The 12,554-nt window shown below is 34.5% G+C and overlaps 1 protein-coding gene across 1 annotated transcript in view; it reads left to right on the top strand.

Annotated features, from left to right (window-relative positions):
• Positions 1-12,554, top strand: part of LOC106457594 (cadherin-23-like) — a 100,455-nt gene that overhangs the window by 74,520 nt on the left and 13,381 nt on the right. The window contains exons 30-34 of the mRNA XM_022383592.1: positions 695-758; positions 7,579-7,681; positions 8,858-8,924; positions 10,330-10,457; positions 10,886-10,926. Of these exons, the coding sequence (XP_022239300.1) occupies positions 695-758; positions 7,579-7,681; positions 8,858-8,924; positions 10,330-10,457; positions 10,886-10,926 (403 nt within the window). The remainder of the gene's footprint in view (positions 1-694; positions 759-7,578; positions 7,682-8,857; positions 8,925-10,329; positions 10,458-10,885; positions 10,927-12,554) is intronic.

Raw genomic sequence — 12,554 nt, 5'->3', positions numbered from 1 at the left:
CTTGACTAACTATCCTTACCCTAACAATATCTGACAATTTGAGAGAACCTTGAGCTCTAGGCATGTTGTAGCACAAGATAATTAGTGTACGTCCATTTTCATTTATATAGTGCTCTGTGAACACAAATTATTTAGCATAAATCAGTTAAATGACGAAACATTAGGCGTCTATTTACTTGTGACCACTCAGTGTATGTCTATTATAACCTATAAATACCAATAATTATCAGTTGTCTAACTTACCTAAGTTCGTCTCCCTCCTTACTGTACCATTCGTTATCATAAGCTTGCATCCATATTGGGTTAGACCTAGAATTTTTTTTAAAAGAAATAAGCTACTAAGAAAGCAACATACTTCACTGTCTTGTGATAATAACAGCTGCTTATTGTAATGTTAAGAACAACTCGTAAATCATTATCATTAATTGCTTACATTAATTGGGATCTTCAGAACGAAAAAATTCCTAAAAATACAAAAACGTTATTCACGTTAGTTTTTAGGCCTAAGATCCACCCTTATTATTACTAGGTTATAAAAATATCACTGACGTTAATATTTAGGTTTAATATCCACACTTGCATTATTTCAAATATACTTATATTAATTTTTCGGGTTGAAGAATTATTTATGCATCATTACCTAAAATTTAGGTTATGTAAATAAGTAAAAATGTTTTATTTCATTTTTTCACAGGAACTCAACAGGCAACCCCCACTAGACCAGAGGTTCCTAACACAAATCAACATTCTGTTGAAGGGTAATGCGAACATTTTTCTTATAAATTGTCATCAGTTATTTAAAAAAAAATAGAACGATTATATTTTTACCACTAGAGTATCCAACTTATATTTTTCATGAATATTGATATTAATTTATACATTTTTATTGTTTAAATCTCTAAACATTATTACTAACGTTATGTGCACTTCAAAAATTGTTTTGAAATTCACGACTTTAAAAAGGAGCTCAGGCTATTCGTGTAATCAGTGTACTGAAAATCAGGCTATTTTGACGACAAAAAATCACTATTTTCTAGCCAAATAAGGAGAGGAAATGTAAGCATTTCTAATGGTTTTGAAAACCTATGTGGTATTCAGTGTCATGTACTTGTTATATGAATAAAACTTAAAATGTCAGAAGGGCATCACGTGTGGTGACAACTCGTTTCTGTGGATCTGTTACAGTATTACCAAAAGAAAAACAAAATACAATTTCCACATAACTAGCGCAGTTCATATGAGAGTCTGGTATTCAAGTAGAAAAAAAAAGACAAAATCATCGTTGGTATTCAAGTATCGTGGATAAGCTTAATATTGGACAAAAGTCAAATAATCGTTGTTATGGTAAAGTTTTTAATACGAGACAAAGTAAAAGTAATCATGATACTCAAGTATTATGCTTAGCTTAATACTGGATTAAAGTTTAAATAATCACTTTTCGTTGGGAAATCAGATACTCAAATATTTTTTTTTAAAGTACTGATTACAACATCTCATTAAAACTGTATTATATTTGCCTGAAGAATTTGTATTCGTGAGATGAAACTAAATATACTACATTGAAAAGTTGCTAAATTGAGCCTCTGCTTGTTAACCTAGCTAATAGTTACTGTGGTGTACTGAGGACTTCGATTTGAAGATAAACGATTAAGGCATTTCAGGCTTTCCAGACTGCCAAAATGCTATTACAAAGAATTCGACTAAACATTACTAATTATCCCAGTTATTCTTCGTAGGTAGTATTCGTTAAGATGTGTTTACGTGTGATCACCTCAGAGCTCGACCCTAAAATTTGAGTGCTTTAAGCCTTGAATACTATCGTTGAGCACGGGGAAGCATTCGTTAAATGATAAGGCATTAAAGAAATGTTATAAAACAAAAAATGTAGGAAGTATAACTTTTAGCTTATTTTCTATGTTATTGACCATGTTTTAGTGTTAAAAATATAAATCCTTTCTCATGTTGAAAATATAAATCCTCTCCCACTCGCTGTATGTGTGAACACACTTTACGAAATATGTCTGTTCTAGCCTAGAAGCATTGGAGCCTGAACAATGTCGTTGCAAAGGCAGATATAAGTAGATTTGTTAATAAATTTGTTTGATCTTTATAAGAATTCGGGTGTACCTTATTTCTTTAGTTACTTGGTTCTCTATGGCCACGTGACATTTGATAGAAAATGTTTTTAGTTCCGTTTATTTTATGATGCCTTGATAAACCCAATTAAATATTCTTGTGGTTTCTAAAATTGTTTAGATATTTGCAGGTTTATGAACATAATAATCTCGTTTTTCAAGTGCAGAGATACGCGTGGGCAGCACTGTGAAAATCGTATAAAATAGTTTATAAAGTAATAGAAGAGAGAAAGAATTTTGTCAATATTTTGACGAAACATCTTTTGATTTGGGTTTCAACAATGATTGAAAGCGAAGCATAATAACGAAGGGTAGAGCCACGGCAACAATTGTAAACAATCTTTAACAGTTGAACGTTTCGGAATTACACATATTCTATCATCAGCAAGTCTGTGAGAATAATCAATAGGAAAATATGCCAATATGGTACCCAAAAGCCCAGCATGGCCAGGTGGTTAGGGCACTCGACTCGCAATCTGTGGGTCGCGGGTTCGAATCCCCGTCACACCAAACATGCTCGCCCTTTCAGCCGTGGGGGCGTTATAATGTGACGGTCAATCCCACTATCCGTTGGTAAAAGAGTAGCCCAAGAGTTGGCGGTGGGTGGTGATGACTAGCTGCCTTCCCTCTAGTCTTACACTGCTAAATTAGGGACGGCTAGCGCAGATAGCCCTCGTGTAGCTTTGCGCGAAATGTAAAACAAACAATGGTATCGAATACTGATTCCGGCTCTATCTGGCGACAGAAAATTTGACATCTCAAACTTACCTCTACAGTTTTTTTGTGATCAATGGTCATGGAATTATAACCCAAACATTATTTACAATATATACGTTTACTGAATCGGTAACAGCAACTGATTCTTAGTGCGTTCAATCATATAACAAGTATAGTAAGCGATATCTAAAGTTCAGTGTTATTTTGCCAGGATATTTGTTGAATGTCAATGAATATATCGTGATTACTTAACGACTAAATCCTGGTGAAAATGAAATAGGTGTGAGTACACAGGGTTTATCATTAATGCCTGCCTATCTGCCCTGGGTTGATAAATTTTGTTTTAGGGCAGTTACATATCAGGCATTAAGAGAAATTTTATTCATAACAATAAGACTTACACTTGCCATAATGTCCACACTAGAGACAAGTACTTTTTGAAGCCTTAATATCTCCAAACACTGGCTACGTGAGTAGCAAGAGCTTCGTGATAATAAGGCTATAGCAAATTCTGATCACTAAGATAACAAATTTCTGTAGGTCCTAAAAACTTTGTCCAATTTTGATACATAGAAAATGGTTCCATAAATAGTCATATTAACAAACTATGTTTACTAACTGTCTCCACACGATGACATTCATATGTTTACTGTAAAAAACAAGCATTTTCAAAACACTAGACAGTTATAATAATATTATTCATTTACATGGACACCTATTCTAACTTTGTATCTAAATTACAAACATAATAAGATAACACAAGATAGACAAGGCGATGAGATTTAGCTATGTCAATACTGTTTGAACCACAACCATCTGTTTAAACATGAACTTAATGCAACATAGCTATGGAACTGTTCTAATGCTACTTGATCTGAACTTACTCCATGGCCGCTGAATTTAGGGCTACAGTTAGCTGACTAAAACAGTTGTCAGAACTACATGTACAAAATACTTGGTGTGGCAGATTATGGCTCATACATTCACACCTGTCAGACTGGCAAAGCTGATCACTTTGGCATCCACATCTAACAAGTTTCTTGATGTCATCAGGGGCTATACAAACACCCTCTGGTACCATGGCAGGAACATTTAGACCTAACATCTTTTAGCCACCCAAACTCCAAAGGATCCAGTGAAGGTGGGTTAGCCTCAGTAGTATCTCTCAATAGAGCAACCTGGAGATGAGCCTGTTTGACATTCTATGTAAATGTTGTAAGCTGAATTAGACCCTTTCTAGTTCTGAGAGCCCAAGCTTTATCTGGAACACCAGAGATAGCTAAACAGTTCTTTATTCCATAAGTAGCATTAATAAATGCCGCTGCCTGAGCAACAACAACATCAAAGGGCAGTCCAATCACTCTAAGATTTACTGTTTTTACCTTTTCAAATCCATAGTAACTTACCACTGTATCACATCCAGATAACGAATGAGCTTCTAGAATATAGGTTTGTGTTCCAAGACTTTTGCTCTTATGCCAATTGCACTTCTTCCCTGGACAGGCAACTTCATAAGTATGCTCCCAGATAAACCTGTTCATTGTAATGGTGGACAAGAATAATAAGTACATGTGTATCATCTGATAATACTTTTATATGCTTCCCATCCTTGGACGCAAGTACAGCTTGTTGGACAATAATGCTATCATTTTTTCCCGTCATAACTAGTTTGTGGTTCCATGTCTATTGGGTGGTGAAATTATGATTTGTAACATGGTCTTCAAAAATTAAATCAATCAGCTGTTCTTTGTTATGTGTAACTGTTAATATCATTTTCTTGGAGGGCAGTTTTGTTTGCATAGTGTGTTGGTATATCCTGCTAGTTTCAGTAGCTCTTCCTGATCTTGTGGGGCCCTTGATGATGTACTCTTTATATCGATCAATTATTAAGTAGACATCATTCACTGCTAACTGTCATTTCACACAGGTTTTAAAATTATTTGCCAAGTCCAATACAATTCTCTCGGTATGACAGTGAACTGTCCATAAGGCAGCTGAGCCATCAATAACAATACAATTCACTCCTTGAGAGGCTTGTCGCGATAAGAGCTCAATCTGCATTTGTTTCTTTATAACAGCTTTTGTTGTTGTTCTCATATCCTCAGCCTCAGTAAACATGGATGTTGGCACTGCTGCTAGTTCATGAGAGAGAAGGTTTGTGATGTTAAAATCCCTAAAATTGCTTGAAATTCCAAGCACTCTTGAGTATATCAAAGTGGTGTCATAGAGAATAGTTTGCCCTACTTTGATATGCCTCCTTGATGCAGACATTAATAAATTCAATTCTCTATTGTGCTGTAGAATCCTTGCGACCATGAATTTTGAAATTCTTTTAAATGAACTGTGCTAATGGAGACTGCATCATCCACATTTACTGAAGCAGGGGCTACTTCACCAGTAATTATGTTGACAAAATTCAATAATTTTTTATCAAATGGATGAATTGAAATTTCCACTTTCTCTTGAATTGCATATCTATCTTCTGCATTAGCATGTATTCTTGATTTGCCTTCTTCTTTATGAGTATCCTTGCACTTTCTTGGTTTTTCTATCACATATTCTATGAACATCAGCTGTGAGTCTGTTCCGAATGTGCAAACTTAGAGCCCATGTCTTGAGTGCCTCCTTATTCATTTTAAATATTAAATCAGTTTGATAAGTAATCACAGGTGCCTTTCAATTACCCCTTTGCCCCTTATTAACACATTTTGAGGCCCATAATTATGCTATTTGTTTGTGCCAACCATCTCGAATTTCAGCTGCATATTCTGCAACAAACTCAATAGTTTTGAGTTGGCATCAACCGGAATCCTAAAGAGGAAGCTTTGAAGATTCAAAATCCATCAAAATTTATTACATAGACTCACATCCACCTTATGTCTTAAAATGGCATTTCGCAAACAGACTATTATATCCACTTTACTTTAGTAGTTGTGTTTTATTACCCGTGTTATTCATCTATAATTTGATTCCAAAGCCTACAAACCAATAAAAATAACATTTTGCAAAGTTTCTCTGATTAATCGCACTTTACAATACCAATGTTTCAGGTCTCATGCTACTCTTAGAACTCCCTCACTATGACCGCGATTATGCATTATTTACGGACACAACCATTTATTTTGTAACAAGCTTTAAAAAAATAATAAAGCCAAACTTAGTCCGTGCATCTTGTTTGGCCTTGCACTTTACATAAACATGTGTTTCTAAGACCATTAAAAAAAGTACAAAATTCCATTAAATCTGCATCGAAAAACATGACAGGTATATGATAACTTCCGATCAGACTAAGCTATGTACCCAGAGCGAAACTAAAAATCAACTTAGCCATCACTATAGCTTTTGTGTGTTCATTGTTCCTTTCGTTAATGAAATTGATTATATTTACTTTACTTTTATTTCGTTTTAACTTATCGTTTACTATCATACTTTAAGATATAAGATTGAATTTGCTTTCTTGGCTTAGGTTTGGTATTCAGGACTAACCTAAATCTCTTAAGCTGGCCAAACTTTGAGATATTATTGGGTTTATGATCGAAAATGGCGCGGCATGGCCAGGTGGTTAGGGCTCTCGATTCGCAATCTGTGGGACGTGGGTTCGAATCCCCGTCCCAACAAACATGCTCGCCCTTTCAACCTGGGGGCGTTATAATGTGACGGTCAATCCCACTATTCGTTAGTAAAAGAGTAGCCCAATAATTGGCGGTGGGTGGTGATGACTAGCTGCCTTCCCTCTATTCTATCACTGCTAAATTAGGGACGGCTAGCGCAGATAGTCCTCTTATAGTTTTGCGCGAAATTCGAAACAGACCAAACCAAACAACAGAAAATATCATTAGCAGCGAGGGTACCCAAGTGATGAAACAAAACGTTCTAATCTTTATACATAGGTATGTAAGAATAGTATAGTTACTTTTTGTCTACCTCATCTAGATAGCCAAACGTTAGCATCTGTATATTTGGTTCACGGTAAATTACTAACTTTAATACAGTGCAATGCTGCTAGGGAAAATATTATGGCTCTTGTGGAGAGAAAGGTTGAGACATAGACCTTCCCAAGGAAAGATATTCATACAGTTAGATTATTCAACGATTAGGACACAACATTTTGAAGAAAATAACTTCAGTATTCTCCGCAGAAGAGGTCAAACTCGTGTAACAGAACGTTTAATATAGCAAACCAAGCTAATTTATAGTAATGCTCTATGTTTAGGAAACAAAACCGTCCAAATAAAACAATAGATTGCTATGAAGCTGTACATATCGCGTGTTACAATTAACAAGATAGTATATGAGGATTTAAAGTTAATGAAAGCTTACAAGTTTCCATCCACACCTCAAAATCATGGCTGTTTTCACACAAACACACATAAAAAAGTGACAGAAGAAACCAGAATCACAGCAACTCGTTCTGTAACATATGTAATAGTCGTCACCGATGTTATATAAAGGGGCGTTGTGCTGAATCTTTTAGGTTTGTTTGTTTGTAATTAAGCACAAAGTTACACAATGGGCTATCTGTGCTCTGCCCACCACGGGTATCGAAACCCGGATTCTAGCGTTGTAAGTCCGCAGACATACCGCTGTGCCACTTGGGGGCGAATCTTTTAGGAAAAGTGTCGTGTAAGAGAGAGAGAGAGAGCAGGTTTTCCAGAAAATAAACATAAACGAATATAGTTTGGGAAAGACACTGTTGGTTTTATTAATTTTCCATGTTATGATGTAGTGTTAAAAATTTCCATTTCTCCTCAATTTTTCAGAAGTGATCTGTACCTGCATTTTATAAATCGTAAAGACAATTCTATAATGGACGTTGACACAGTTTTATCGTAAGTAGATTTGAAAGTGACCGAATCTGATTATCACCTTTGTCCTAAATACGATATACGTTATTTTTGTTTCTTCTGAATACTAACAGATAGTTTTAAAATAATTTCAAATAACTTAAACCGAAATACGGGACTATGATGAATTTTATTAACGTGTTCGTACATAAATAAAATGAACACCATTCGTCATATAATAATATTTCTTGGTGAATATATCAATGAGACCACGAAGAACACGAATTTGTGGTCACTGGAGTTAGTCATCAGAGAGAGATAATTGGTTAATGCGGTTGCTGCATCCTTGGAATTAGGTAATAGACAGCTGAACGAAGCTGTCTGATATTCAATATGTCATCTATTAGATTAGTTAGTGTAAGAGGCGCTTTACGATATACACCGACTTTAGGTATTCCCATAGCTAAACATCAAGTGGGTCATCAGACAGTATAACACCATGTTGAATATTTGACAGCTACGTTCAGCTGCTTGTCACATCATTACGAGATTGCAGACCATCGTTAACATTGGGGCCACATTACACGCCATCTGGTGTCCATTCCTAGTGAGCACAGATTCATTTTTCTAGTGGGTATATCCATCAATATTTTCTAATTTAGGAAAACTAGTGTTCAGTATATTGATGTATGAATCCAAGAAATATTATAAGAACTTTCTATATAACCTCTATTGAACCTTTGCTTGCAAAAACCTTTTCTCCGGTTATAACTCTATTTAACAGAGTCTTCAAGAACCAGCCCAAGGTTTTAGAATCCACGTGGATTAACACAGAATAATTGAGAAACAAACACTAGAACTTAAACTTTAAAGTTGGTACTCTATGTACTTATACAATGATTAAAATTATGTTTTTAATTCAGTACTTATATTATGCATTAATTAATAATTAAGTCTTTAATTCAGTACTAATGTTATTAATTAAATCTAAGGAGGTAGTAGAATTACGTTGAAGTTATATAAAAAAAATCCACTTTTGATTACAAATGAGTAGGAAATTGTACAAAAGTTGGAGTACCTTCCTCCATTGTCTTAGAGATAAACCCGAGGGTTTATAATTAAAATTCAGGGTTCAATTTCCGCGGTGTAGCTTTGTGCTTAACAACAAGCAAGAGCTAGAATTCACATTTCGTACAGAAACGTGTTTTTTTTCTTCTATAGTCTCATCGACAAAAATAACGACTACCTCGATGAGCTGTTCAAGGAGTTCAATGTCTTGTATAGTGAGGTAAGTTAAAGTTATACAGCTTTCCAAACAGTTCACAGACATTTATTCATCCAGCTTCATAACATAGTGCACTAATAATTATTGGTTTTATATCTCGACGTTATATTTAAGACACATTTATTTGATTCTTATTTTTGAACTCGGTATAGTAGATATATCGAAGAAATTCTTGAAAATAAATCGGTGCCTGCATTTTATGCCTTTTTTAAATGTTGTATGGAGGGTTGGTTACATTATGCTTAAATGATTTTGGAGTCTCACTCCATTGGTGTAGTCTCTGTCGTCACGTCCGATCGCGCTTTATCTGACGAACGTACATCTTGAAAATAGTCATGCAGTTTTCAATGCAAAAGACTTCGTCGTAAGGCTGTCATGTCCAAAGCACACTACTGCTTCCTGCATATTTTCTATAGTCCATCCGGTGTAGAAGGATTGCGGTTTCTCAGTGCCAGTTTCAATGGTTCTAGTGTACAGAAATCCATAGGTGCTGAGTATGTCTTCATATGGAATAGCATAAAAACTTGTTTCATTATCCACCTACTTGTGGTATACGACGGTTGAACGGGAAGTATGATTGGAAGTTTTATCTTGGTGAACCCATACCCTAGTTGCCTATTTCCAGACGGAGATCCTTCTTGTTTATGTTGAGTACTGTGAACGGCTTTTGCCACTGAAACTTTCTGGTCGTTGATTTTCACATGTTACAAGACACCACGGCATAAGAAAGAGAACCTCAGATTTAATAAAAATAGTTGCGATAAAACTATTATTGTTTACAAGATATGAGACAACGATCTGATGATAAAAAATGCTCCCAAGTCAAAAGTTCACAACCTTCCAGTCACACGTCGAAATTAAAGTCTGGCTTTATGGGAACTATGGCTGGAGAAACTGGAAATCCATTCGACCAGAAACCTACCAAGTCTCCCGATATATCTTCAATAGGTTTTTGTGCCTTTAGTTTGCTTAAATGTGGTCTTGGAATCCAACAGTCACGTACAACGAAATGATATTACAAGAAAATTTATCAAATTGTGTGGTTGTCATCCACTGCAGAACACAAAAGTTTGTTACAATAATAATAATAAAATGTGTTGTCGGACAATAGTTACTAATCATAACAAGCAAAATATGCGTGATCGATGATAGAGGAAGTATTTTCAAGTGCAACACCGGGCTTGGAACTGGGTTCTTTATAAATGGCCTACAATACTCAGTATAAAAATACACTTCGATTTCATCGTTCTCCAAAGCTTAATGTGCGCCTTTATATATATATATATATATATAAAAGCTTTTTATTAACGAAATGTGCACCAAATCCCCTAAGAGCTCTATAGTTTATCATTTGTCAGGGTTTACATTGTTCCGTTAATTACATTTTGGATGTATTTTTCTGTCATAGGCTGCTAAAAGTACATCCTTATTAGACGGTGCCGATGACCAGATGAAGGTGTGGTTGATTGGATTAGCAGTTTTTCTAGTGATCATGTTGGTACTAGTTCTTTCTCTATGTGTGACACAACGAAGCAGGTGAGACAATAGGAGGGTTTGATTTTTAAACTAAGTAGTATAGTTTATGATATATTATAGCAACTAACTCAGTCTGATATTATGATATTTTAACCAAGTACTGCCGATTATGGTACAACGTAGCAGCTGTGTCAAACCGAGAGTCTCGTTTCTTAATCAAGTAGCACCTAAAATGACACAATGTAGCAGGTGGGTGTGTTTGAGAGTTTCATTTCCTAACCAAGTAGTCTTGAGTATAACACATTGTAGCAGGTGAAACATTATATTATCTTAATATTTTTACAACGATGAAAGCAGTTATTCTTAATTTTCATATAGATGTCTACTTTCTGGTCTGAGCATGTTAAACCTTGTTTTAAGTATATGTTGTTTCTTCTCAAGAGTCTAATCACAATATCTTCAGTGATGGTAATATTTTTTTCAATTAGATACGAAAGACAGTTGAAAGCAGCTACAGCAACAGCTTTTGGTGAGTTTTGTAATTGTCTTGTTCTCACTAAACTTTACCTAATGCTTACCGGGTTTACTAAGTAATGCATAACATTTTAGATGTTCATTCAAAAAAGAAGTTTCGGTGAACTTTTTGCTCATTATTTGTGTATTTATTTCCAAAAGAAAGAATATATAAACATTTATAGTGATCCCGTTGGTACTAGTTGTTTTTCTATGTGTGACACAACGAAGCAGGTGAGACAATAGGAGCATTAACCACACTTTACAGGAACGATTTGTAAGTGCCACTATTTAGTGGCGTGTCACCACAAATTAGAGGCGAGGCAACAGTGGAAAAACGTTAGCATCTGTATATTGTCATCGAATTAGCCCACCTTTGGCAATGCCTTTTTGCTGCAGAAAAATAGTTTTTATTCGTGAACTAAAACCTCTCTTCAAAAATTTATTTGTGGGATAAGACATATTTTTGATTCCACAAAATTATCGAGTTAAAAGGTCGTAGTCATATTTATAGGTCATGAAATGTTTGTTGTTTATTCATTAGCAAATTAATAATAAAAATCCATAGTTCTACCATTTGACAATCAATAATGTAATTTTTATTTGAGACAAATTTTTATAGTTAATGGAAAGTTTCTTTAAAAGAGAATGTAAGTTTTCGATAAATAATAATAATAAAATATGGAAGTGGCATTATCAGTATAGTGGTTGTGGTGAAATTTAGAACTTTCAAAATAGTCTTGTAACACCAAATAATAAATCTTTCACACATAAATGTATAGTTTAACCACACTTTACAGGAACGATTTGTAAGTGCCACTATTTAGTGGCGTGTCACCACAAATTAGAGGCGAGGCAACAGTGGAGTAAGCGAAATATTTGATAAACTAAAACGAAAACTGTCCTTTTTTTAACCTTTATTTCCGAGATTGAGCCAATGAAAAACGTAAAAAATATAAGTTTTTATGTTAAGGTTTTTAATTATTTTATAAGCGATTTTAACATATATTGTGAATACATGTATAATGACCGTGACTGTTCATAGATATTTATAATTTGAAATATCCTCTGAGTGTCCTTAAACCAGTTTTGTGTCATAAATACCGTAGGCAGCGCGGTATCAGATTTTTGCCTCTTACTCCACTACTAGTAGTGGAACCCGCCAATCTTTAATTTTTATGAAATTTTATGTTCGTATCAAAAACATGATAATCACCAGTCATAAACTTGTTCACACTTCTTTTATGTATGCACGTATTCACAGATATGAAAGAAGCAAAAATATAATATTATGTCCCTTACTGTTGTTTACTAATTATTTAAAAATTGTAGCAATTTTTGGTATATGTAATTATATTAATGCTAAAAAATATGATACTAAACTCAAATGATTCAGTATTTAGTAATGAATAAGATAACTATTTATGAGTGACGTCTCTGCAATGAGTACTTAGTTAAAATGATAATTATTTTATTCCTAATAACTTAGGTTCACAACTTACTTCTTCTTATCCACAGAACCGTTGTGATTTTCATGAAATTTGTATTCATCCACATTTACAATAGCACCCGTGATATTTGCCAAGACTCTGAAATATTGTAACACATTTTAATATGTGCTTTATATATATATATATATATATA

This window comes from Limulus polyphemus, unplaced genomic scaffold (assembly GCF_000517525.1).
Source record: "Limulus polyphemus unplaced genomic scaffold, Limulus_polyphemus-2.1.2 Scaffold350, whole genome shotgun sequence".
Lineage (NCBI taxonomy): Eukaryota > Metazoa > Arthropoda > Merostomata > Xiphosura > Limulidae > Limulus > Limulus polyphemus.
Note: the sequence above shows the minus strand (reverse complement) of the source record. Positions and strands in the feature narration are given on the sequence as shown.